The sequence below is a fragment of the Dryobates pubescens genome, chromosome 6, assembly GCF_014839835.1.
Source record: "Dryobates pubescens isolate bDryPub1 chromosome 6, bDryPub1.pri, whole genome shotgun sequence".
In the NCBI taxonomy this organism is placed as follows: domain Eukaryota; kingdom Metazoa; phylum Chordata; class Aves; order Piciformes; family Picidae; genus Dryobates; species Dryobates pubescens.
Window position 1 is genome coordinate 29,178,403 of NC_071617.1, and position 26,634 is coordinate 29,205,036.

General features: G+C 37.5%; 2 protein-coding genes across 2 annotated transcripts; one reads left to right on the forward strand and one right to left on the reverse strand.

Annotated features, from left to right (window-relative positions):
• Window positions 1-157: 157 nt before the first annotated feature.
• DYNLT2 (dynein light chain Tctex-type 2) lies at window positions 158-2,643 on the reverse strand. Its single transcript, XM_009906340.2, has 3 exons — window positions 2,491-2,643; window positions 1,518-1,676; window positions 158-268 (listed from the first exon to the last, which is right to left on the reverse strand). The coding sequence occupies exons 1-3, from the start codon at window positions 2,641-2,643 to the stop codon at window positions 158-160; spliced, it is 423 nt and encodes a 140-aa protein (XP_009904642.2).
• A 3,216-nt stretch (window positions 2,644-5,859) lies between these two features.
• Window positions 5,860-23,246, forward strand: ERMARD (ER membrane associated RNA degradation). Its single transcript, XM_054162815.1, has 18 exons — window positions 5,860-5,877; window positions 7,053-7,218; window positions 10,205-10,344; window positions 10,877-10,978; window positions 11,302-11,391; window positions 12,150-12,247; window positions 12,883-13,019; window positions 14,326-14,440; window positions 15,498-15,600; window positions 15,996-16,025; window positions 16,543-16,611; window positions 17,506-17,676; window positions 18,534-18,617; window positions 18,896-18,975; window positions 19,420-19,548; window positions 20,930-21,139; window positions 22,558-22,671; window positions 22,993-23,246. Exons 2-18 carry the CDS (start codon window positions 7,053-7,055, stop codon window positions 23,150-23,152), a joined length of 1,998 nt encoding a protein of 665 aa, XP_054018790.1. The 5' UTR covers window positions 5,860-5,877; the 3' UTR covers window positions 23,153-23,246.
• The last annotated feature ends 3,388 nt before the right edge of the window (window positions 23,247-26,634 follow it).

Genomic DNA, 26,634 nt, shown 5'->3' on the forward strand with positions numbered 1-26,634 from the left:
ACTTTCCAACAGATAAAAATGAGCACAATTCTCAACTGTGGGCTAATTTCAGTGTGCCAACAGTATTGGTACAATAAATTAGTAATAATGACATTCTAAAAAGTTTCAAATGCACCTGGTACTATGATGCACAAAACCAGGTGTGTCTTCTAGAGTGCTAGTCATAGTAACATGCCATTATCAAAGCCAGTGCAATAAATGTTTCAGACTCAAATTTAGCTGAAACCCAAGAGTCTCTCTGAGCATCCCAGACCCATCTGCTGGCAACCTAAAGGAAAGAAAAAGAAAAGGCATTTATTAATCTAGCAGCACAGTGTGTGTGTTTGCCTAAAAAGAACACAGATTATATAAATACTGGTAACTACATGAGAGTTACAAGTAGTAACAACAGCTGTGAAGTTAAAGTGAAAAGGAACAAGTTTCATTCAATGTTAAAATGTATGTTCTTCCTTCACAGTATAGCTCCCACCTCAACATAACCAATGTGCTGTTAGCACTTTAGCTTATTCTAACAGCACCCTTTCAAAAGCAACACAAACACACACCTGTATTCAGTACATATACAACTAAGAGGTCATATCCCCCACCCCTCCATCTTGCTCCAGACTACCTGTGACCTGGATTCTTTTTTCTTTTTTTTTTAAATAAAACTGTTCTCAAAGCTAAAATGTGGCAATTGACTGATAAAACATGTTCCACAGGACAACAACAAAAAAAAAAGTTTACCTGGACCATTTCTGTAATGTCTTAACCTATGGATCCTCAAAGTACAACTTCAAAGGCAGCAAGCTGTGAGGCAGCATCTGATAAGCAGACCTCTCAGACTTCATTACTGAAGCCAGCAACCCTTGAAACACTAATTCACATGAACTACTAAAACCAGTTATGGTTTATCAGGTTTTAAGAGCTCATGATAAACACTCCTAAATAAAAGTGTTCTCTGATACTTGGCAAGGTACATTAAAAACATTCTGAATGACAATAGGAGCTTGCAATACATGTACATTTATATATGACACAGGAAAGTCTAGAATACTTTTCTTCTCAGTGCAAGTTCAGGTCACTCTTGAATTTGCAGTGACAATCTGTTTGATGGCAACAACAGTTGAAACAGTTTCCATTCCTTTGCTCACCCCACCTTCCTTTCCATGTCATCCCACACTAATACTACATTGCATTTTACACTGAATGTGACAACCCAACTGAAGATCAAGGTACACTGGAAAAAGGAAATTCACTGCAGTCATGCAATTATACCGGCACAGCACACAGAGAAAATAATTGACAAAGAAAAGCAGTATCAGGCTGCTTACCACTGTTACTGAACTCAGAACACAACCTCCAAAAGGTTAGAAAGAATCACAGGATTACCTTAAATGGTTACCTGGCATACTATTTCCCAAAGACTTCAAGACCACCTCAAACTAGTTAGGCTACTGAATACCTTGGAGATAACATACAGTTCTAAAAATTGTTTTCCATTTGCAAAAGATACCATGAATAATTTGTTTGCTCACATTCATTGCCTGACCTGCCTTTTCCACAATCAGTACTGACACCACGTACTTATAGCGGTCGAAGTCCAGTTCTTTCACAGCCTTTAATATTTCTTCTGAGACTGAAGCACACAAAGAAGGACTAGAAATTCCATCATATTTGGCCTGCTGAAGTTTATTCTACCAAAAAAAAGTTTTGAAAGATCTTAATTTTCATCTTGATAGTCTTTTTCCAAAAACTTGTAGTAATTTTTCATTACAAAACATTAGAAGAATTAATTAGTAGAATAGTGACTATAGATAATGCTATCAAACAGGAAAGGCTGCACTATTTTTACAATAAAATGTTTTATTTTTTGAAAGTGACAAATATGTCCAGCCAATCTCCATTTAACAGGAGAGTATTCTTCTCCATCATTTGGGATCAAATCACTGGAAAATAGCGCTACTAATACCTGTTCCCAAAATCCAAAGCATGTCTTCCAGGAGGCAGAATTACAAGAGTTGGTTATGACTATTCAAGGTGTCACAAACAGCTACATAACATCTCAGATTGTTCTCCTTTACCTTTGCTTAAAGTTTGTATGTGGCACTCAGACCAGCAAGGACACCAAGAATGTTTTATGCAGGTCATGTGATAGCAGTAGAACAAATTGAAGTAAAAGAATTCCACAAATTCATTCAGGATCTTTGGATGACTGGATATTCTGCAGATTAATGTGAACTGTGCTCTTTCCCAATTTGATTTAGAAATGGGTAAGAGTTCAAGAAGCCTAAACTCCATCTGAACAGCACATGCTCAGTGGTGACCTCACAGGGGCCATTCTGCATTTTGCACAATGGAACATATTCAGGTCACATTTCTGTGCCAAAATTCTAAATCTACAAAGATTTAACCAGATGATTATTTTATGCAACTCACATATTTCCATTAATACAATCTTTGCCAACTTACTTTAGCAATAAAATGGGACAATTTTAAAAAATACTATACCATTAGTATTGCTTGAGCTTTGTCTCTTACTAAACAATCTCGAAATTTCTTACGTGACTCCAGTCTGTATGTATTAACATATCTTATCTTTGCCCTGTTAGCTCTTAATGCCAGTTCTGCTTCCGTAGAATCATTCAAATTCTCTTCTTCCATTGGAACTGGACCCAAAGCTTTGTAATTTGATTTTATCCCTTTTTTCCTTTTGTCTGGGCAAAATAAAAAAGTTCACATCATATGTCAGTATTTTAGCATTTAACAGACTCAATAATACTTTATTATATACAGTTAAGAGGGAAAAAATGCAGAAAAAATAGGGGATATCCTTTATTCTGGCTAAATGCTATAACAGAAAAACAAGAACAGTGGTTAACTTCCTCTCAATTTTAACTTCTTTTTGACTAAAATCCAAATAAAACAATTCTATGACGACTCTAAGTTTGCATTTAATCAGAAACACCATACAAGCACTCTGAATGCACTTTGTTTTCCAAGTAAAAACACATAGATACTAACATGTGTCCAAGACACATCAAGCTTTTCATTCAAACAGTCTACACAAAGTCCAAAATATATGCTTGCTTCATTGACTACATAATTTTACTTGTCCTCATTTTGCTGACTCTTCAGTCCCTTTCTTCATTTCTTGACGACAGCTAGAACTTAAGAGAAAATCATAAATTCCGTCTTGGAAAAGCAAAAAAGAGCATAAAGGCTATACAAAACCATAGAACAAGGCTTAGTCTAAGAAGCAGAGAAAAAAAATCATACATCTATGGATAAAAGTCCAGTGAGAAGTACCTGAAGAGATGCATTACTCAGAGGCTCACAAATTTTTCCATTCAGGAGTTTGAGAATAAGGGAAGCAATGCATTTCCTTCTCTATGAAATCCTTTATGCCTTAGCCTTGCTAACACTGTGGGCATTATCTACATCTCAGCTCTGATTCCTTACTGTTAGATGATTCTGATAAAAAAAAAAAAAAAACAATGATGCTGGTAACTCTTGTGCAAACTGGCTGCAGGTGTTTGCTGATATCATGCCAACAATGCAAACTGCATAACACTTATACTATGCTAAAAATGCATGGAGCAAACACATTTTCATGTAGGCTGTGGACATTCATTACCTTCTAAAGAAAACTCATATCTGTAAAGACTATGTTACCAAAAATCTCAGATTCAAACTCTCTAAGACCAGCTTGAAGGTTTTAGGGAGTAAAAAAGGCATTTATTTACAGCCGGGTACACGAGCAAATCATTCTGCGAATTCCATGCATACCAAACAGCATTTGCACACATTCTTATAAAATATAAATCAATGCATATTCATAGCTTTTTCGAGAAGTCATTAGCATATTCATTAACCTTCTGGAGGTCGTGCTAATGTATGGAAATATCTCTTCTGCATGCGCACTTCCAACCTCTGGCAAATTTTGGGGAAGGGTCCTCAAAGAGAATCCCCCTGATCTCCTCCCCCTCTGACGCTCCAGTGTTTTTCATCAGCCTGTTTGCTAGTTGACCTTGAGGTTCATGCATGCTCAGAGAGGTGTGGGCTTATTAGTGAAAGTCTTAGTCCAGAAGAGTCTCTGTGCTTTCAAGAAAATTTCTGACTTGACAATTTAGGACCTTTCCTTCCAGGATTCATCATCTCTGTATCTGAAGCCTACAAAGATGGTCTCTCTTTCTACCTGTATTCTGTGTTACCTTAAAGAAGCAAGCTAACAATGATGGTTTCTTTCCTGTGCTCTGATTATTTCATTGACCTGTTCCATTTCATATTTATTTATTTCCCTATTTAATTTCATTTTCTACTTACTTCGTCCCTACCTGCTCATCGACAGTCTCCTAACAATGAAAAACACCTCAAAAGTGTGCCAACTGAGTTGTTCAGGTGAGAATTATGTTTCCATTAATGTTTCCACATTAATGGAAACAAATCTGTGGAAAAGGTCACAATCCAAAAGACAATTCGTTGCTATCATGGTTTATTACAAGTTACTACACCTTCAACCTGAATCATTACAGATAGAAGAAAATTCACACGTACATCACGACTTCAAACAATACTGTTATTTACAAGTTTAACTGCTAATTAGCAACAGAAGTTTTCATAACCATTACCTCATGTGCAAGAAGCCATTTACTAACAAGGCAGCTAAAAACCTTATTAACATCTCTAGACAGCTACTAAATAAACTTAGTTCTGTGTTTCTCAACACAAATACTGTGATTACAAGTTTTAGCATAATATTGCAATTGCCTTTGCATTCCTTGTGAAAAAAATCCTTCAAAAAAATCAAGAACTGACTTTGTGTTTTACTACACAAAAGCCTGTTCTTATTGCATTCTAGTACACTGGCTTAACCTTAGACACAGGTGAGATATGCTGAGAAAAGAAAACTTTTGCTATTTAGAAGTACTGCCTGCAAGTAAGTCTGTTTTAAGAACCAAGGGTTGCTTTAAATTTGAAGATAAATAACCGTTTCATTAAGTGTGTACATCTCCTAACTTAGAGTACTTAGCACAGCACCCTAAGTTGGAAACACCGCACCATCAAAGGAAGGGCCATACTTTCCTTTTCACCTTCAGAAGGCTTTATCAACTTTATCTCCCACTGCCTAAGGTGGCACACCAGCTGCATGGTGGATGCAAACATGGCATCTGATCAAGCAGGAAGGAGAAGAGCTATCCCAAGCCGAACGTAGAACAGACGGGTATAGCACTTCGGACACCAGTTTTCACAAGATCATACACACTTTTTAACCACTCACCAAGCACCAAGTTATTCTACGCAGCGTATTGCCTTTTTTTAAAGATCTAAGCCCCACTCTTCCTTCTCTCGCCAACTGAAACGCTTCGGTGCTAGACCGGCGCTCTGACCCCAGGCGAGTGCCACAGCGGAGCGAGCGGCCAGCGCACCCCCTGGCGCGCAGCAAGGCCGTTGTAGCCGTTAACCACTGCCCGTAGAAACATAGTCGTTGTGGCTGTTACCCTATTCCCTTCCCGCATAGCTGACGTGCCCAACCGCAGGGCGCCACGAGTCCCAGCCTCTAGCAGATAAACTGCTGGGGCTGCCGCCTCACCCCCACGCGGGCGCCCGGTCGCCCCATCTCTGTCCAACAAGTTTTGACGCCGTGTTTCTTCCTCTGGTGTGGCGGCAGCGAGCTACAGCATCTTGGAGCGCTCCTCCACGAATTAGCGGAGGGACAGGCAGGCACAGCTCTCCTACCCTCCAGCTACCAGAGACGAGCCGCGAAAAGAAACCGCCTTCGCGCCCCGCGGCGTGGAGCCCACTACGAGAAAGAGCTCTTCCCGCGCGAGCCAGGCGTGACGCCGCGCGCCAGCCTAGCGTCATGACGTCAGGCGGGCGGAGCCAGCAGTGACAGAGGTAACAACAGCGGGCCGCCATGGCAGGGTGGGGCGGTAGTCGGTGCCGCGAGCTGGGGGCTTTGGGTTGGGGGTTGCTGCTGCCCTTACCGCCCCGTATCTGTGGGGCCTCCTCTGGCCTCTGTCGCCCGCAGGACAAAGCTAGTGCCGCGGCTCGAGGGCTGGGTGGGGGTATCCCGGTTTCTGCCGCGCTGTCGCCGGTGAGAACCTGCGGTCTTCCTGAGGAAGTCACCTACCTGCACCGCGTCAGTTCTTTTTTAAACAATCAAGGGTGGCAGTGGTAGTTCAAGTTTTACTTGGCCTCCAGTCTCGTAGCGAAACGTAGGGGCCTCAAAATAACGTGAAGGACTGAATTACGTGTTTTACAAACATTTTAGGTGTTTGGGGTTTTAATAGCAAATAGAAATCTTACAGGAGCAGTCCTACTTGCTCAGTGCTGTTACCCATATAAGTATTTTGTCTCCCCTTGAGGCCATGAATTAAAAAATTATGTACTATGAGGGCAAATTCCACCATATAAGAGGAAAAAATCGGTTTTAATTCAACTGTAATGGAATAGTTTTATATTTGTTATGGTATTTTATTTTCAAACTGTTTCTTGTCTGTCTCTTCTGTTTTTATTAAATCGGCGTTTTTCTCCTTGTTAGCACAAGTGGTAACTTAAATGTATGTTTCTGAATCAGTCTGTCTTTCTTAGTCTGTCTTTCTTTAGTCTAATGTGCGAATAACATTTATGCTTACGTTGCTTTACTATTGCTACAAGTTCAATCAGAATTCATGTTGCTGCCTGTCCTGTGATTTTGATGGTCATAAGGGCTGGAGTTCTTGGTTTTACTTCAAGTGGCATTTGTTTCCCTGCAATTTCAGAGATTGGGTAGAACAGTTATATTTAAACAGATCTTTTGCTTTGATCTGTCTTTGCATCGGATCAGTAGACATAACCATTTGGAAATCTACCATCAAATAGTGCAGTTTTTCTGAGTTTTCTACAAGGTAATTCTGCCCAGAGTTCTTTTTGTTGTATTCATCAATGAAAGTAGCGCTGCTAACCTTAACAGCTTGTTTACAAATGCTGTATTACTACCTGTATATCTGTGCTCATGTGTATGCTTTTATAATAACTTTCTTTGTTCTCATTTATTTTATTAATTCAAGGACTCTTCATGTGTGTTCTAGATGGCATCTGACTCAGTCACTAGTTGTCTTTCTCCACCTGTGCATTATATGATTTGCAAACTTGGATTTGAGAAGAAAGATGCCTATGATATTAATAACATGTTATCTGAAAAGGGTGAAGTATGCTGGCAAGCTGTAACAGAGCATGTGTGTTACCTTGAATCAGGTTGGTGTTTATCTACTGTAGTAGTGATGCATTTAAGATGGATGCAAATCTCAGTGGAGTTTGTAGCAATCCTATCTTAGTTATAGCATTTATTACAGTACAGCATTAGCTTTGTAAATTATAATATGTGCTGTCTGTATCTACAGGGGGCTTTAATTTTTTCATCCACATTCAGTGTTTGGTTGTTGTTGGCTCATAAGATTCATTTAGTCTGTGCTATCTAAGTAGCTGTTTCTGTACTTCCTCATTCATCTTGCTTCAGTTTCAGTTCTGCTTCTACCTCCTAACTGCTTTCTCTGTGTTCTTGATATCGCTTTTGCAGTAAATTAAAACGCACTGGTGCCATCAGTATTCCTGCTATTGCTTGGTTTTGTTTCCCCTACTTTAGCTTAGTACAGGAGCGCTATTTAGTTTCCTTCATGTATGTAGAGCAGTTTATAATTGTTTTTTAACCAAAACAAAACATTTATGCCCCTATGAACTTGTTGAATTTTAGTTTGCCAAACTGCATCAAGCAGCGCTGTTACTCATTTTCAGAGACATATCATGCTGAGCCTGCTCTAAGTTCCACTTTGATTATGTGGAATTTGTGTGCTATAGTAGATTTTCCCCATTTCAACAAACCAGAATGAGGGAGCCAGGATTGTACAGCCTGGAGAAGAGAAGACTGGGCAGACCTAATAGTGGCCTTCTAGTACCTGAAGGGGGACTACAAGAATCGCAGAATGGTCTGGGACAGAAGGGACCTCCCAAGGTCATCTAGTCCAACCACCCCACAGTCAGCAGGGACACTGCTGACTAGACCAGGTTGCCCAGGGCCTTGTCAAGTCTCACCTTGAATGTCTCCAGGGAAGCGACCTTAACCACCTCCCTGGGCAACCTGTACCAGTATTTCACCACCCTTATAGTAAAGAACTTGATCCTAACATCCAATCTAAATTGGCTCTCCAGTTTCCTGTCACTGCAGGCCTTTGTAAACAGACTTTCCCCATCCTTCTTCTAGGCCCCCTCCAGATACTGTAAGGTCACTATTAGGTCTCCCAGGAGCCTCCTCCAGGCTGAACAACCCCATCTCCCTCAGCCTGTCCTTGTAGCAGAGGTGTTCCAACCCCCTGATAATTCTTGTGGCCCTCTTCTGGACCTGCTCCATCAGGTCCATGTCCTTCCTATATTGAGGGCTGCAGACCTGGACACAGTACTCCAGGTGAGGTCTCACCAGAGCCAAGTGGCATGATCACCTCTCTGGATCTGCTGGCAATGCAGTTTTTGGTGCAGCCCAGGATGCAATTCACCTTCTGGGCTGCAGGTACATTCTGTCTAGCATCTCATCCATCAGCACCCCCAAGTCCTTTTCTTCAGGGCTGCTTTCTAGCATCTCATTTCCTAGTCTGTGTTAATAGTGAGGATTGTTCTGGCCCAGGTGCAGAACCCTGCACTTGTTGAACCTCACGAGGTTCACCTGGGCCCACTTCTCCAGCTTGTCCAGATCCCTCTGGATGACATCCCATACCTCTGGTGTATCGACAACAACACTCAGCTTGGTGTCATCTGCAAACTTGCTGATGGTGCACTTGATCTCACTGTATCATTGATAAAAATGTTAAATAGCACAGGTCCCAGTATGGACCCCTGAGGGGCACCACTTGTCATTGCTCTCTATCTGGACTTCAATCCATTGAGCACCACCCTCTGGATGTGACCATCCAGTCAATTCCTTATCCACTGAACAGTCCACCCACCAAATCCATATCCCTCCAATTTGGTAAGCAGGATATTGTGGGGGACTGTGTCAAAGGCCTTACAGAAGAGCAGATAGATCATATCCATAGGTCATCCCTTATCCACTGATATAGTCACTCTATCATAGAAAGCCACTTGTTAGGCAGGACCTGCCCTTAGCAAAGCCACACTGGCTGTCTTGAATCATATCTCTGTTCTCCATGCGCTTCAGCATGGCATCTAGGATGATATGTTCCATGATCTTCCCAGCCACAGAAGTGAGGCTGACAGGTTGGTAGCTCCCAGGGTTCTCCTTTCTACCCTTTTAAAAAATGGGTGTGATGTTTCCTTTCTTCCAGTCTCCAGGGACTTCACATGACTGCCATGACTATCATGGAGAGTGGATTGGCAACTACCTCAGCTAGTTCCTTCGGGACTCTGGGATGCATTTCATCAGGTCCCATGGGCTTGTATATCTTCAGGTTCCTCAGCTGATCACACACCCTGTCTTTGCTTACAGTGGGAGGGACTTTGTCACCTTAGTCTCCAACTTGTGGGCCACCAACAGGAGAGCTAGGAGGAGAGGGGTTACTAGCGAAGACTGAGGCAAAAAAAGTTGATGAGAATCTCAGCCTTCTCATCCATTGATACAAGTTCCCCACTGTTGCTCATCGGGGGCTATGTTTTCTTTAACCTTCTGTTTCTGGTTAATGTACCTGTAGAAGCCTTTCTTGTTTTTCTCTACATCCATTGCCAAGTTCAGTTCCATGCTGGAGGGGGACTGTTTACAGGGCCTGTAATGATAGGACAAGGGACAATGGTTTGAAATTAGACTAGATATTAGGAACGGGTTCTTTACCATGAAGGTGGTGGAACACTGGAACAAGTTGGTCAAGGAGGTAGTTGAGGCCCCATCCTGGGGATACTCAAAGTTAGGCTTGACAAGGATCTGAGCAACCTGATCTGTGGAGGATGTCCCAGTTCACTGCAGGGGCGGGGTTGGTCTAGATGGCCTTTGGAGGTCTTTTCCAACCCAAACCATTCTATGGTTCTATAATAATCCTCTTTACTTTCTTTTTTTTTGTTGTTTTAATATGGATGAGGCATACAATCTTAGCTCATTTCACACTGCACTTTATCTTATCTGCATGGTCTTTTGGGCAGTAAATTACAATGTATTAGTTATGCTAAAGTAGTCTGGATAAAATTCTTTTTACAGAAGCTGTAGCAGGTTTGGTACTAATCACCCTCTGTTTTTCAATGTAAGATCAAAGTGTGGATTACATCAAAAGCATACGATCATTAGGACCTGTATGTGAATCTGTTGATTTGCACTTCAAATCTCTGACCAAGGAGCAATTTGCAGTTCAGTATGCATTATGGTTCCACTGGACAAATTGCACTGAGGTATGAAAATGTCTGCTGACAATTTGTCTTTTGGCATGTGAGCCCTTGGTAGAAGTTTAATGTGAGACTACACAAGAAATATTAATGAGCCAGAATGCCTAGACTTTGTGACTAATTGTTGTTCTCCGATACATAGTTGCCTCTAATTTTCCTGTCTTTGTAATTAAATTTTATGTAAGTTAACAGAAGTTTTATGTAAGTTACATGAGGTGCTTTGGGCTTGTTCTAACATTAAATGGAAGGATTTATTTTTTATCCTAATAATGTGTGCCTAATACCAGAATTTACTGTGTAAATTTATTGGTAATAGTTTTTATATATGTAAGGTGGTAGATGTATTGCATTTAAAAATAAAAGAGGTGCTCTAGGGCAGTTCCTTTTCAGACATCTACATTTTTATCTCCTTGTCATGGTTTTCTTTCTACATTTCCATCTGTCATGAAGGAATATTCAGGTTTCTCCATGGGTTGGATTTGATTATTTCCTTTCTGAATATTTAACACAACTTTCTTCCTCTCCTCCATCATAACAGTTATTTCTTGAAATATTTGATGTTCTGCAATATGCACAAACAACAGAAGTTGCTCTCAGTTTAATGAAACTAACATCATGCTTGGAGCGAGCCTTGGGTGATGTAAGTGCCTTAATTGTTTGACTTTTTGGTTTTTTTTCCCCACCCTGAAAGAACAGAGCAGTACATGTAGAGACACTGGAAAACCTAACTATGGGAACATTAAGTAGGATATCCACTTTTCCCTTCCTGATACTTTCTTTAAATTTTAATTTGTCATGAAATTACAGAATTTGAAGCCTTTTAAAGGATTTGGTGGGTTTTGTTTCATTCCTGACTTTACTGTGATGAAAGTGGTTACTGGGTGAAATAGTCGAGCTGTATGTTTGAAATAAAAAGAAGTATACTGAATTGCTCATATTACCTGTTTTGCTTCTTTGATACAGGTCTATTTACTGATTGGTACAGATTGCCCTTTTCTTCTGAGAGACTTGCTTGCTTCTGAGCAGCTTGCAGTTGTCTTTGGAAAAGCTGTAGTAAGTGCATAGTTTTGAAATAAGTAGTAAACACTGATCTAATTTTCTTCTTGCCAATGGCAGGTTTCCAAGCATAGGCTTTGCTTGTACTATTGAAGGGTTTGCAAATTCTGTAATATATTGAAAAAACTGTCATTTTATACATGTTACAGTCTGGGGGTTATAGATCAAAAAGAGTGAATATTGTAAATGGAAATATTTGTAAGGGTCATAAGGTTTTACTTGCTTTTCTGCATGAAAAACCTACACACATAAAATTTCGTGTATTGTTAGGAGTCAAGTAGTATTACGAGGATTATTTCTTGAATTTCGATGGCATGTGGAATAGTTCAATTCTTACAGTTAAAAACTAGAAAAGTTTCCCCTTTTGCTTTATCATGATCTGAGAATACAGCTTTGAAAGAAAATTCTGTATTTTTTCTTATTTTGTATTAAATTGTGGTATATTTATACTGCAGGAGCTAAGAGCTAAATTTGATTTCATTTGTTCAACTGTCATGACTGTTTAGAATGTCTAACAACTAGCTTCTTTCTGTATTGTATTCTATAGCATGTGCAAGTAAATGGAAAGATTTCATTTCAGAGAATACTGGGAGTTGCAAATAATAAGTTGCTGTTACTGTGACAAGCTGTGGCAAATTAACTTGACAGTAGATATTGTAGTTCCTCAATTACTTCTGAAATTTTCTGTCAGGAAAAGATGCAAGGTAATAAATAATAGTTTTCTTTGTGCACTAATCACTTTATTCATTAATTAGATGAATGTACTGAGAGTATTCATTGGATCTCCATATGGTCTGAATCTTCGTAATGTTTTGTGGCATGGGTTTGCATCCCCACAAGAAATTCCTGCAAAGTAAGTTACCAAAATGAATCTCTCTCTCTTTTTTTGTTTGTTTGGGTTTTTTGTTTTTAGCAGTCAGACATGGGAGCACTTGAAAACCTCTTAGCAAAACTTACTGTTCTAATTAAACAAACAAACAAAAAACCCCACAACCCGAGAAAGAAAAAGGAAAAATGACCAAAGGCCTCTGGCAGCAGCCTGTTTTCTCTTGCTGCTGCTTTTGGAAAGGGGCATCCATGGAACAATTCAACCATTATAAAGCTGGTCAGTTTTAAGACCAATTGGGTTTTTATTAGCAGGAAAAGCAAAAAAAAACTACAGGTCTTTTCTTGAAAACCAATTCCTTGTCTGTCAGGGCAATTAGAACAGTAACTTAGAACAATAGGCAGAGGACTGGAGTAGGAGGAAGAGAAACAGATAATGTGGAATACAGTAATGCTTTTTTTCTCAAGTCTACATTTATTTTTATGCTTATAAATGCAACTGATTATTGTATGTCCCTACTCAAAACAGTTTGGGAGCGTAGGTTTTAGATGCTTTTTGAAAGAGCGAGAAGCCCCTTCATTCCCAACTCACAAATGTTGTTTATTTCTGAAAGATTTACTTGTATAAGCTTCTTTAATAATATATTGTGGTATTCTCTCTAGATACTGTGCTATGCTGCTCTTTTTAACTGCAGGATTAGGTCAGTTGTTACAGACCTATCTTCTGCAAACTAGATGTACTTTGGTACATCGACCCTATGTGATCTTCATGAGTTTAGATGAGCTTGACGTATTTCCAGGCAAGTATCTAACCATTGGCAACTTTTTGTTACGCTGTATTTGTACTTGTTTCATCGTCCAAAAGCACTGTTGAAAATCATCCCTTTTCCACAGTTTTAAGACTGGATTTTAATTAAGATGCTGGCATAAACTGTAATTAGATTAATCACTCATGCTTGTAGGGCAATTTTTCTTTTTTTAATATGCAGACAGTTTCACTGACTTATGAATGAAAAAAATAGGACATTCTAAAATAATTCTGACACATTGAAACATATGACATTGCTTTTAAGACTTTGACTGAATGTTCCAATTTTTTGATGATGAGAGTCCATTTCCTGTAAGAGTCAATTACTCTGCCTTTACAAAATGTAATTCTTTCCAGAATCAGTGTGTACCAGCCGCAAGGGTCCCTGCAGGAGTACCCTGCATCTTACAGGCAAGGCAGTGTTAAAACAGAATAAAGAATGGTAATGTATCTTCAGTGTCTTCAGCACACTGATTTTCTTAGGGAAGAACCTGGAGTGTCACATTAAAATAGTCTTCTGTTCCCTGCTACAGACCTCAATTTATTCCTACTATTTTTAAAGTATCTGCAGCATATGGGCATTCTTGGTGTCAGCAGTGATCATGGTCAGTTTGTGCTATGTAATCAGTTTGCTAGTTGAACATCTATTCATGGAACAGTGCTTTTGGAAACCAAATCAGGCTGATAACATTCCAGTCATCAGGTAGTATAAATCTTACAGCTCTTGATTTGCTTCATAAAACCCACACCTGCTACAACCATGCAGTTGCCATTTTAAGCTTTCTCTTGGATAAGATATTTATAATGTGAATTCATAAGTGTTGAGTTGCATTATATGAGGGCATTGAAATGTTAATTTATTATGCTATATATAAGCACAGAAAATTGATAAAGTAGGAACAATGCTCCTACATTCAGATGTTCACACTATACTGTTTTTTAATGAATAAAAATGATACTTTATTTTAAAGTATTGGAAGTAGGTAGAGATCAACTCAACAGAACTGTGTTCAGTTGCTGTGTAGTCTTTTGATCTCAGTTAAGAGCAGCCACAACTTTTAAACTATTTTAGTCTACAATTTTGTTATCACTAAAAGTGTAATGTACAAAATTGCTTTCTGATCTTAAATATTACTACCATTGTACTTGCATAGTTAAAATAAATTGTATCATTTTTAAGTCTCCCTTTACAAATACAGAAATAATCTTATATTTTCAATTAAATGTATAGAATGAAGAATGAATTAGCAAACCATACATTGTATGTTGTTTATCAATGTTGTTTTGCTAACCTGCAGATCTTAATCATGAAACGCTTTCCATAGCTGAAGAGCTAGTAAAACTGTCCAGCTTTGTATTAAAAGCAATGTTACCTTTTTGGATGGCTGCTCTAACAGCTTTCAAGCAAAACAGGTAACAGTAGTTGTGGTTTTTTTTTACTATTACTTTTTTTAAAAATAGAATAGAAAAAGAATATCTTCTTAATTTATAAAACAATAGTAGCATTTGCAGATACTAAAGCTTTTTGCTGTATCTGTTGCTTAGCAACATATAGTTATGCATTGTTATAGTGGCCTGTCAGAAGGACAGATGAGGACAGATTGAAGGAGTTGAGGCTGTTCAGTCTGGAGAAGAGAAGGCTCCGAGGTGACCTAATTGTGGCCTTCCAGTATCTGAAGGGGGCTTACAAGAAGGCTAGGGAGGGACTTCTCAGGATATCAGGTAGTGATAGGACTAGGGGGAATGGAATGAAGCTGGAGGTGGGGAGACTCAGGCTGGATGTGAGGACTAAGTTCTTCCCCATGAGAGTGGTGAAGCCCTGGAACGGGTTGTCCAGGGAGGTGGTTGAGGCCCCGTCCCTGGAAGTGTTTAAGACCAGGCTGGATGAGGCTCTGGCCAGCCTGATCTAGTGTGGGGTGTCCCTGCCCATGGCAGGGGGGTTGGAACTAGATAATCCTTGTGGTCCCTTCCAACCCTGACTGATACTATGATACTATGATAACTATGATTATCAGCTATTATTTTGGAACTTAAGAAGAACTATTGCAGATGTAACCAAAAAGGAGAGCTTGTATCTTGAGTTAAAAAAAAACAACACCACACCAAAAAAACCCCAACATTTATTTTTCTCTCCCATGTTCCACAACTTGCAAGCTATTCTTGCCATGGGTTAGTTGTTTAGGTGGTGTTGGATTGGTTGATGGGTTGGACGCAATGATCTTGAAGGTCTCTTCCAACCTGGTTTATTCTATGTATTCTATGTATGTATCTTTGAGCTGGTTTGAATTCAGTGGTCAGCTTCTGTTGGGCACAGGTAGCCATTTATTTTTTGTTCACAAAGCGCATTACAAAAGATTTTTGCTCTGGGTTTTGGCCTGCAAGTGTGACTCTGAGATGGCTCTAATTTCTACTTGGATAATGTTTATAAGGGGGGAAAAATCCCCTTTGGGTATCTCTGTTGTTTTTTCAGGTATGCTGACTGTGTGATTCTCTTAATTCCTCAGCTGGAAGCTGGACTTAGATTGCTCTTCACCACAACGAATAAATGTCCAAATCGATTGCTAACAGCTGAGGTAAATTTTCTGTCTAAAGTAATTTATGATACAGTGCTAATGATATTTGCAAAATAATTATTTTAGAAGCATGGTGGTTTTCAATCAACCATGGAACATTAATCACAAATTTGCACTCGAGTTTCATGGAGAGATGCCTTTTCCATAAAAGAAGTCTGAAAAAGTACTTGAAGGTTGGTGTACAGAAACAGTAGTTTAGGGTGGAAAGTAAATCATGTTATATTTATTTAAAAAAAACTTGGCACATGAAGTCCCTTTTTTCATTTGTAAGGGTGGGGTTTTTTTGCTGTTTGTGCACCTCTAGTATCTCATGTAAATGAATATGTTTGGTATTCATGTCTAGTTAATTGGTTTAATTTGAAAATCAAATAACATTAATTGTCTTTTTGTTCTAGTCTTCTGCTCTCTATACCACTTTTGATGAGGTAATTGTGATTTATTTTATTTATTTTTAAATATATACAAATGTTGGAATTTAAGACATGCATGTTTCCCATTACTAGAGACCAGAAAGTGCTTTCTTGTGTTGGCTAAGGTATTCTTTCTGATTTTTTTTCCTTGTAGAAGATGGTGGACAGTAAACATTTTAAATTTGGAATCCCCCAGAAAACATAAAAATTAACAGAAATGTTAGTAAACAGCCTTTACTTTTGTCTAAATGTTTTTATCCTGAAACTCTTCATCTCACAGAAAGAAACATTCTGTCATTTTCCTAGATTCAGTTATTCGTAGTAAATACAAATAAACATTGCAAGCAGAAATCCTCAATTTTGTAACTCTCTTGAATTAGCTCAGATTGTCAGTAACAATTTTGCACCTTGATTCTTAAGTGACTAAAGTAATTAGTTCATGTTAGGGAAACTAATTAATTTAGTTGCTGTTTTTTTCTTTAATTGTTTGACTTTCAATTAGTTTTTTCCATTGGAATTACTTTTTTTCTAGATGCTAGCAAAGCATTTGCATAATGAAGAAGTCAATCAGCTTCCTGCAGTTCTTGAGGAACCTGCCATGGCAAGTGTTTTGAAAGTTTTGTTGTTTGTTTTTTCACTCCCTCTGTTTCTCTCTCCTTTCCTTGCAAAGTCCTCTCCTGCTTTCCTTCCTTTTTCTTGTTGTTTTCAGAGAATGTTAGGGCCTGAAAGGACTTTGAGAGATCCTCTAGTCCAACCCCCCTGCCAGAGCAGGATCACATGTTATTTATAAACATGCCTAATAATCTTTTATTTCACATAGTTTATCTCCATCAGTTTAGAACCAGAAGCTTGTTACTCTTTTCATTGGGGTGGATACAAAGTATATTGGGCTAGGATATAACACTGTCTTTCCTTGTCAGATATAGAAGTCTTAGAGATATTTTTTGACGTCCAAAGATCAGCTGAATAGAGCAGAAGAAAAACTAGTGCTTCATAGAGGGAAGGTTAAAACTTACTCCTTCCTAATTTTTTCTGGGGCACATCTTATACTGTCTGGGCAGATGGCACGAAAACATAGCTGCCCAGAGTTCATCCTGCATCTTGCCATTCATAGTGATAGTGAACATGAAAAATGGAAGTGCTGAATTTAGATGCCTTTGAAGACTGTAGGGAAGACATGGATGTATTGGCCTGTTGCTAGAGGCAGTGGGGCTGCAGAGGGCTTGGGAGGCAAAACTGAAGGAAATCTGGCTTTACCTCACAAAATAGCAGAAGCTACAAAGATGGGCACGTTGCTGTTTTGTTTGTTAGGTTGTTTTTTCCTACAAGCCTAGTTTGCATTGTTTTTTCTGACCATCTAAATGGCACTTTCCTATATACATGATCACATACTATCTTCCAGAGAAGATGTGTATTTTATATACACTGAATATATTCTACTCTATGGGAATACGTGTAGAAGAGAATCCTATACATTTAGTGTATGTTTCCACAGGAATTTCTTTGGGATTTCTTAAACCACCAGGAGGGTCCACGTATAAGAGATCGTTTGAGCCACGGAGAGATCAATCTAGAAACATTTCCCAGGGAAGTAGCTAATCAGATAGTTGCATTTGCAATTACTCTTCTCTGCAGATTCTCAGATGAGGACATGTTTGCTTTTAAGGTAGGGATCAATATTATCCCTATTATCTCTGGCGCTTTGTTGTTTTTTTTTCTCTTTTTGTGTTTTGTTGCTGTTGTTTTGGGGTTTGTTTATTATGTCATGACTTTAGAGAGTCATATAACTAAGTCTTGACAGCAGCTTTTTTGTGGAAATGAAGTATTCATCCAAGTAAAAAATTGTGGAAGTACTTTTTTTTCTAGTTTTGCAGTGAAAAAACTAGAGAAAGTTTTTTAAAAGATTCCCCTTTCTTATTGTACCTTAATATGTTTCTTTACCCACTCCTTATTCACATGGTTGATCCATAAATTTTAGTGGTTCCACCCTATTTTGTCAAATTTTATCAATGCCTAACTTGTTTATCTGCTGTGTTATCTGCAAGGTATGTAGAACAGCTGTAGCTCAGCCACTGAAATAAATACTATTTCAGATTTTTTTTCTCTGCAACAATATAATGATGGCTCATTAATGGACATGTGATTTGTATCCACACTCTATACTACACTGTAAATTCTTGAACACTTTTTACCTGTTGTATTTGCTTCCCACAATATTTGGGGTTACTTCTTTTAATATCATAAAGCAACCTGAGGTAAATCTTCCATTTATTAGTTGCAGCTGCTGCGTTTAGTGAACACCTGGTTGCTTCTCTGTCAGCTGCCATTAGGTTTCATATTTAAAATATGTCAAAGAAACACCCACTATGCTGATGACTGCTTTCAGCCCTCAGATATTTGGAAGTCTTTATTGACTTCAGTACTATAGGTGGCTTGCATAAAATTAAGTATAAGTCTAGATCTGCGCATCATTAGGGCAGTTTAAAGAAATGGTTGTGTATTGTCTATGATTTTGTAAATCAGGAACACATGGTCATTAAAACACTGATGAAGTGTGCAAGTTCCTACCGTTCTCGATTTCATCCAATTTCCCGGCTCAAGAAACAGGTAAGTTACTTAATTTTGTATATTGGGGGGCAAAAAAAGGAACAAAGAGTAGCAAATTAGTTTATTCAGATGTTACTTTAGCATGGAAGTGTACATTAAGACTTTTTGCCCTAACATTAACCTTAGCAATTGATGTTGGCTTTACAATTATGAAGGCTGAACAAGTAGCTTACTACTTATTGCAGTTTTTTCTGAAATAGACACTAAAAAAATAAATATGTTGTCCTGTCTGTCAAAGGCTACACTTCACATAACATTTTTGATGGTGTATTTTTGAGGTGTTGGAATGTATGAAGAGCATTTATTTATGGCCTGACTTGCCAACAGTGCCTGAGGAAGATGTTCAAGCATTTAAAGGGTATGTATATACTATCAAAAAAGATGGTTCAAACAGTTATGAAGTATAGCTATGGGATTTGAGATGAAGTGTCTCATCAAATGCTTGATGATAGACATCAGAGGGGTTGTGAGAAGACCTCTTTGTATTTTTTTAGTATATTCTGTGCTGTATGCATTAGTATAGATACTATGAAAACATAAACAGTGGGCTAACTTGAAAGGAATGTGAAGATATCTGAAATGTATAGAGGTGTTCAAAAGACTGCTGAGACTAAGAAAAGATTTGGTTTAGTCAGAGAAATAAAATCATGCTTATAAGGTGGAGGGAAAAGAATTATAATATCAGAGTGAGAGTGGGCACTGAATACACTGCTGTCCAAAATCTCTGTGTCTTGATCTATGCTATTTGATATGTAAGTGCTACATTGTTTTATTATCTCAAATTTACTTTTTTGTTTGTAAGGTTTCAAGGAAATGATGAAGCTGGTACTTTAGTTTTGATGTCATCTGAAATTGTGTCTCAGTTGCAACAATACATGCCTCGAAACTGCTGTAGTTCAGATGATCCAGTCAATAGCATCCTAACAGAGAGGTGAGTTTGGTATCTTCCTGCTGTCAGCCTTTACATGCAGCTCAACACAAGAGCTCTCAAACTTAAGTCACTCTCTTTTTTCTAGAACAATACTTGAAATGTTGCATGCACTTTTATAACACTGCTCCTGATTTAATCTAAAAGTCTTAAGAATGCAGCTGAACATTAGCTTCAAAACAATGACACATTGTAGATTTGGCACATTATTACAGTAGAGATTTTACTTGGAAATTAACATTAAAAAACCCAAGCAAAATGTTTTAAGTATTTATGTACTGACTACATTAAGTTGTTTTTTATCTATTTTGTATGGTAAAACCATCAGAAATTAATTTTAAATTGCTTGGTGTTACAGCCATGCTTTGCATTTAGTAATATGCTGCTACATAATTGTATTCTTTTATGCTTTAGACTTAAGATTCTGAAACAGAAGGCATCTCATTATACTTGTTGTCAGATGTGAAGATATGTTAGTCCCAATTATTTCTGAATTGGAATAATGATTAAAATAATTTGATTTTTAATTGGCCCTCTTACAGCAATCTTAAGAGTCCCATGACTCAATTAATATGTTGAAACAAAACTTTCCTGATCAAACCCGTTAAGCATGGGCAGGACAGTGTAAAGGGGATTTTATCAGTTATTTTACTTATGTATGATGTCTGCCTTCTGTTTCCTGATACCTTTTTTAGAGTTTTCTATCTTTATCACTTTCAGTCATTAATGTTTTGCTGTCTCAGAGATAATTTGTGCATAAGGGAGATTGAGACATTTGTGTAAGAACAGAGTGTTTAAAGTGATGTGTGACACATTATCTTAGCGTATGACTGCAGAAAGGTATTTGGAGTTCTTCAATAAACTATAATCTGGAGTGACATTGATTTAAACAATGGCCTTACCACATGGGTTTTACAAAATGTTAAGTCTGTTTCTTATTCTGTCCAGAAGAAAGACCACACAGTAATGGGAGGACTAATTAATATCATTCATTTTAGTGAATGTTATTGTGATGGACATTAATTCATTGTGAATTGAACTATGGCGGGAGGTTGCAACCACAGCCCTGCTGTGATTTGATGCATTGCTGTGTATCATTTCAGCCAGGCTGTTTTATTTATTGTGGTTGTATTTCTTTGATCCAAAATGGGAAACATACTAATCACCAGCAGTTTCTCATTCATTCTCAGTAAAGTGACAGAGAACACAATCGCTACCCCTACTACGTAGATCCTTGCTTTTTTTCTGTTGCAAGGTAAATTTAATTTTTCCAGGTTTTTTGCATTAAAACATTATGAATCAGACCATGCCAAATATGAAATGTATCTCATGTTAAATTTGTCTAACAAAAGATTGGAATTAACAACTCCTTCCTGTTTTGGAGGCTATTGATTGAACTCAGCGATACACATATTTGCACGCTTTATTCTCCAAGACCTGTTCTGGAAATACTACTGATACTCCGTAAAATAAGCACACAGTGCCATCGAGTGTCTGAACAAGTTATTGCCAGCACCAAGTTGAGATACAAACAGTGGATGAGCAAGACTTTACGTTCTCGGCAGAGGCATAACTATCTACGAATGCTGAACAGGTTGGCCAGTGCTTTCTCCTTAATTCATAATTAGGTTAATGAGAGAGTGTCTGCATATTGCTGTTGCTAGCTTTCTGTGATTGGTCCTAAAAGTTTAAAGCAAACAATATTTATGTGTTCTTGTTAACCGTTTAAGAGTTCAGTGTCAACTCATTTCTATTATGTAGTAGTGTTGAAATAACAAGAAAATCTCAAATTGGAGAATAATTTAATGGGGTTTTTTTTAGCATTGCTAGATTACTTCACCATATATCATAAGCTTTCAAATGCCTGATTGTATTTTGAAGTCGTTAGATTTTCCTATTCAAGCATATGAATACCATTCAACTTTTCATAGAACCATAGGATTTTTTTGGTTGGAAAAGACTTTTAAGATCACCAAATACAACCATTATCTTAACTCTACAAAGTGCAACACTAACCCACATCTCTTAGCACCACATCTACGTGGCTTTGAAACATCTCCAGGAATGGGGATACTACCAGCTCCCTGGGGAGCCTATTCTAGTGTTTCAGAACCCTTTCAGTGAAGAATTTTCTTCCAACACCCTATCAAAACCTACCCTGGTGCAACTTGAGGCTGTTTCCTCTCCTCCTATCACTTATTATTAGGGAGGAGAGATTGACACCCATCTTGCTGCAACCTCCTTTAGGTAGTTGTAGACAGCAATGAGGTCTCCTCAGCCTCCTTTTCTTCAGACTAAACAACCCCATTTCTCTCAGTGGCTCTTCATAGGACATGTTCCCAGACCCTTCACGAGCTTCATTGCCTTTCTCTGGATCCACTCCAGCAGCTCCATGTCTTTTTTGCAATGAGGGCCCAGTATTCAAGGTGTGGTCACACCAGTGCTGACTACAGGGGGACAATCAGTTTTTGTCTGAATGCAATAGGTTAAAATGATTTCAAGACTCTGCTGCTTTTTATCATTATACCTGGGTTAGCATTTTCACAGCTAGAAGAGAGATTTAGTATTCCACTGATTTTGTTCCTCTTTAGAAATGTTTTCAGGGAAAGCTGTAATGGGAAAACTGTAAATACTGTCTTCTTGGCCAGGTTATGTTCCTAAAAATGTTAACTATATTATTTTAAGATACATATTTGCAATTCAGCTGACTCCACTTTTCTTTCTCTGGAATAATGAGTGGTGATGAGATTTCCTTTGGAATCTTAACTAGATATGTTTCTATTTGTCCATCTTTTGCTGATGTTCTGCAATACACAGTCTCTGAAGTTTCAGCATTTACTTTGAAGAATGTTTCATAGTCATTTTTCTTTTTTTTTTTTTTTTTTCTCTCCACCACTATAGCTACCCAGCTATTTGGAGTGGATAGAGAAGAGTAAAATGTTTTTATTATTATTAATATTTTCTATTTAATTTAGGTTTTGTTTATTTTAAGATATTTTTGTTTGTTTCTAGCATTAAGTTTTTGTCTCCAGTGTTGCGGCTCATCTTAGTGTTAATTACTCTGGAACTAGCCAATGTCCATTTGGTTTGTAAGAAGAATCCTTTTGATTACCAGCAGTATCTAAAGTGAGTATGTAAGATTTACTTTATGAAAACTGATCTGTAATATACATCTCATTGGGGTGAAAAATAAAGAGCAGCATGATTTTGAATACACAGTTGTCCTTCTTTCCATCATTATAGTCATTGTATCTCAGTGTTCACTCAAGAACTAGAATAACTTAGCTGAAAATGTATAGTCCAGTTATCCACATGAGGAAGTATATTAATTATCCTGAGGGAGATTGGGAAATTGGGAGATGTTACCAGCTTTAAATCAGGCACTGAGATATTTTATTTATTTATCTTTTAAAATCCTTTAATGAATTTTTCTTCTTTTTCTTGTAGGTTTTTGAAATCAGTCTTGCAGTATACTGAGAATTTGGTGTCATACACAAGCCCTGAGAAAAACAAGTGGGATGAAACCATGGCGCTTACAAACAAAGCTTTGATAAAAATAAGGAGAATCAGTGAAAGAAATCTAATGTTAATGCAGCTAGTTACATAAATTAACTTGGGTTAAAATTATTTGAACATTGTTATATCTTAGGAGTTTTGGTGTACTCAAATTTGACAAGTCTCATTCAAAGACAAACGTGCAAAATTTGTTGTGTTTTTTTATTCAAAGGTGGATGTTTACACTGGAGTTGAATGATCAGTGTGGTAGTTTTGCCTTTAAATGTTTTTCACAGATCTTGAACAGAAAAGTGGTAAAATGTAAATAGATCACTGTTGGGTGTAAAAAGGAAAATAATGGTAATTCTAAACAATCCCATTGGAAAGATAGCAGCCTTAAGCTATCAATGTAAATGATTTTATCTTCTCGCTTCCTTGGGCTGGGAGATACTAACTTGCTTCTCCTTGACCTTGGCTGCACTGCTTTTGTTGTGACTGGTATTAACTTCTTTGCTTCTGTCTCTTGTCCCTTTTGTACAGGGGTGCAAGGGAGAGGCAGGGAGGGAGAAGCTAGTAGCTTCCCCTGGTCCTTGGCCAGGGAGTTTCTTGTGTGGTTTATTAATTGTACATATGTGTAAATATTGTAAATACTGTATATTTTCTACATATTCATTGCATGTCATTGTAGAATGTAGTTTTACTTGTAAATACAGCTTTCATTTGCTCCCCCACTAAGCTGGTCTGGCAAATTTAATGTTGGAGGGGAATTTTCAGCCCACCACAATCAGGCTTCCAAAGGATGGACTGTTTACCAAATTCAGTGAAAAAGATTTACTGTGAGCTACACTGGAATGATGCAAGTTCTCCTTTAAATATGTTATGTGTTTAGTAGCTTGATGATTTCTTTTTGTAGTTTTCTATTAAACTAGAAATATCTAAGAAAAGAGTGTGAATAAAAGATACTGAAAATAATGTCAGACACTGTGAAACAGCATGTTAAGAAATTCTGAATATTTAATATAAAGTAGTACTCAGTGGCAGCTCTGATTGTTGTTATTAGTTCAAAACATAGCCAGATCTTTCACTGGCATAGAGCTACTAACAATAACTATTTGCTTATATATGGGGATTTAAAGGAGACAAAATATGGGTATTGTGTTTAATTTCATCTACTGGTTCCAAATATATATCTAGTTAGTGAGTTAATTTATTTTTTGTGGTTCAAAAAGTTCCCCTCTTGTTTCATGCAATATTAATTTGAATAATTTATTTTCTCAAAATCAGTTCTCCCACTTTTCATCCCCAAACATTAGAATTTCAAAGTAACACATCAGTTGAAGAACGGATTCACCGAAGGTCACTGATGTCTCCGTTTGCTGATAATGTCTGGAAAATGGCTAAATAATTAAAGGTTCAGGTTACATTTTAGTAAGATTATTTGCAGTGATTCTCAAGTGGAAATCACAGTGAGATAATTACTAGTGGTGTGTTTTTCTCATTGTGGGTGTGGATATAAACTAAGCTCATATTGCTTCCTTTATGCTAATCCTGCAATATGTTGTGTGTGTTTGAAATTTAACTATGACATTTCCTAAGGTTACTATGGGGCTAAACAATATGAAGGAATACAAACTAGGCAAACAGGATTGAAACTAGGAATAGGAAATAATCAAATTTGTTTTAGGAGACACAGTCTGAAATTCCAGCATTCTTTAGCACCTGAATTAGTTGGCAAATCTTAATTATTTTTTGGAATGCTTATTTTGTACCCATTGACTTTGCTTGGGTTTGTTAACTTCTGCTAAGTGTAGCTTGATCATGACATTTATCATGGCTCTTGCTCTGATGGTGATACATACTGGGATGGGGGGAGGGTGTGATAAGTATGTAAGGCAAAACATAAAAGCTTTACATATTTTTTTATTGGGGAAAGATCAGTAAATTAAACCAGAGTTTTATGATTTCTTTAATAAATGTTTAATAAATAATAGAAGTATATAAGTAGCTCATGCTATCAATGTATGTTTATGTACTGAAAAGCACCTAACAGGCCATAGTTGCATATTTTCAACAACACAAATTATCCTTTCATTCCTGTATTTGAACTTTGCTAAAATGATTTTGCTTGCTCTCTATATGCTTTACCTTTCGATGGAGCACATTGACATTTTCTCCTTTACCAATTAATGCCGTTGATGTAATTTGCTGCTTTTAAGTCTGCAATAAGAAGCATGATGGACTTCTGGCAATTTTGTCAAAGATTCTTTTACAGTTTGTTTTCCTATCTCTGAAGTTCTCTGATGGGAACGCTGTTATCATCTATTGTTAAACAATTCTGTATCAGACTGGACAATCCAATTTATTGTGACTTAATGCTGTCATTTGCCAGTAGAGCTGCATATGGGGCTTATGGTTTCTTCCTGCTATTAAAAAACTTGCAGAATAGAGTTTCAGAATAAGTCTATGATCTACAATATGCACTCAAGATCAAATGGCAAATGTGGTGAAGATAGGGTGGTAGTTCTTTACCAGTTACTCAAAATTACTTCATCACTTCAGTTGCTCACCTTTTCCATCTGTTTGGAGTTACTTTGAGTTTTAAGGTGTTAGAAAAAATTTTGATACTGAACACTCATAATTCTTGAGAGCAAAAGAAAGTTTGAATAACCAAACACATCCAGTGGCAAGACTAATGCTGACAAACACATCACATTGAAATGCAAATGTTCTGATTTTTGTTGTCCCAAAGAGAATTAATTCTACAGCCAAGCTGTCTGAAACTGTATAGTTATACATTAGGCATTCAAGTAGTTGTTCAGTCTTTTTTTCACAATTATTTCATTCTTGAAATTTCAAATATCTGCAATTGTACCACAGAATGTTTTCTTGATGTTGTGGTATTGCTTCAAAGTATTACTTGCATCTGTTTTAGTTGTGGCCCTTGCTCCCCAAGGTCTGCATTTTCCTGGAGCTAGTATGCACTCAGTGAATCTGTATGTGCATAGATGTAGAATCTTCCTCAGCATCTTCTTGAGGAAAGTGGTTGGAATTATTTTGCTTACCTGCATAATCCTGATGACAGAGTGATGATTCTTTAGTCAGTTCTTCCAATTTTATTTAATCTATTTATATATGTGTGTATTAATTAAAAACAGCTGAAAATTTGTTTCTAATACTTGCTGGTCATACAAGCTAATATTAGGCATCCCAACTCACAGCGTTTATATTAGAAGTTTTGAAAACGTGGAAGAAAATCAGGTATTCATCTTTTGTGCTACATCATTGAATTTCTTTGCATCTTCTTGAATATCTCAACTAAATGAGAAAAGGAGCATCTTAATCATTTTACTTATTCAGTACTAAAATGCAGTCCTACCTGCATTCTACCTCAAGAGGAGTTTTCAGGTGAGAGATTGTAGTAGTAAGAAATTGAATGTTCTTAATTCAAACTTGAATGGGTTTAGTTTTCCCATAAGAGTACAGGTCCTTTGGTGTTTACTTTAGAACTAGTGAAAATTAATGCCGAAAGAAGTCTTCTGCATCCATTGGCGCCATCATTCTGTGAATGTTTTTGTTCATACACACAAATGTTTG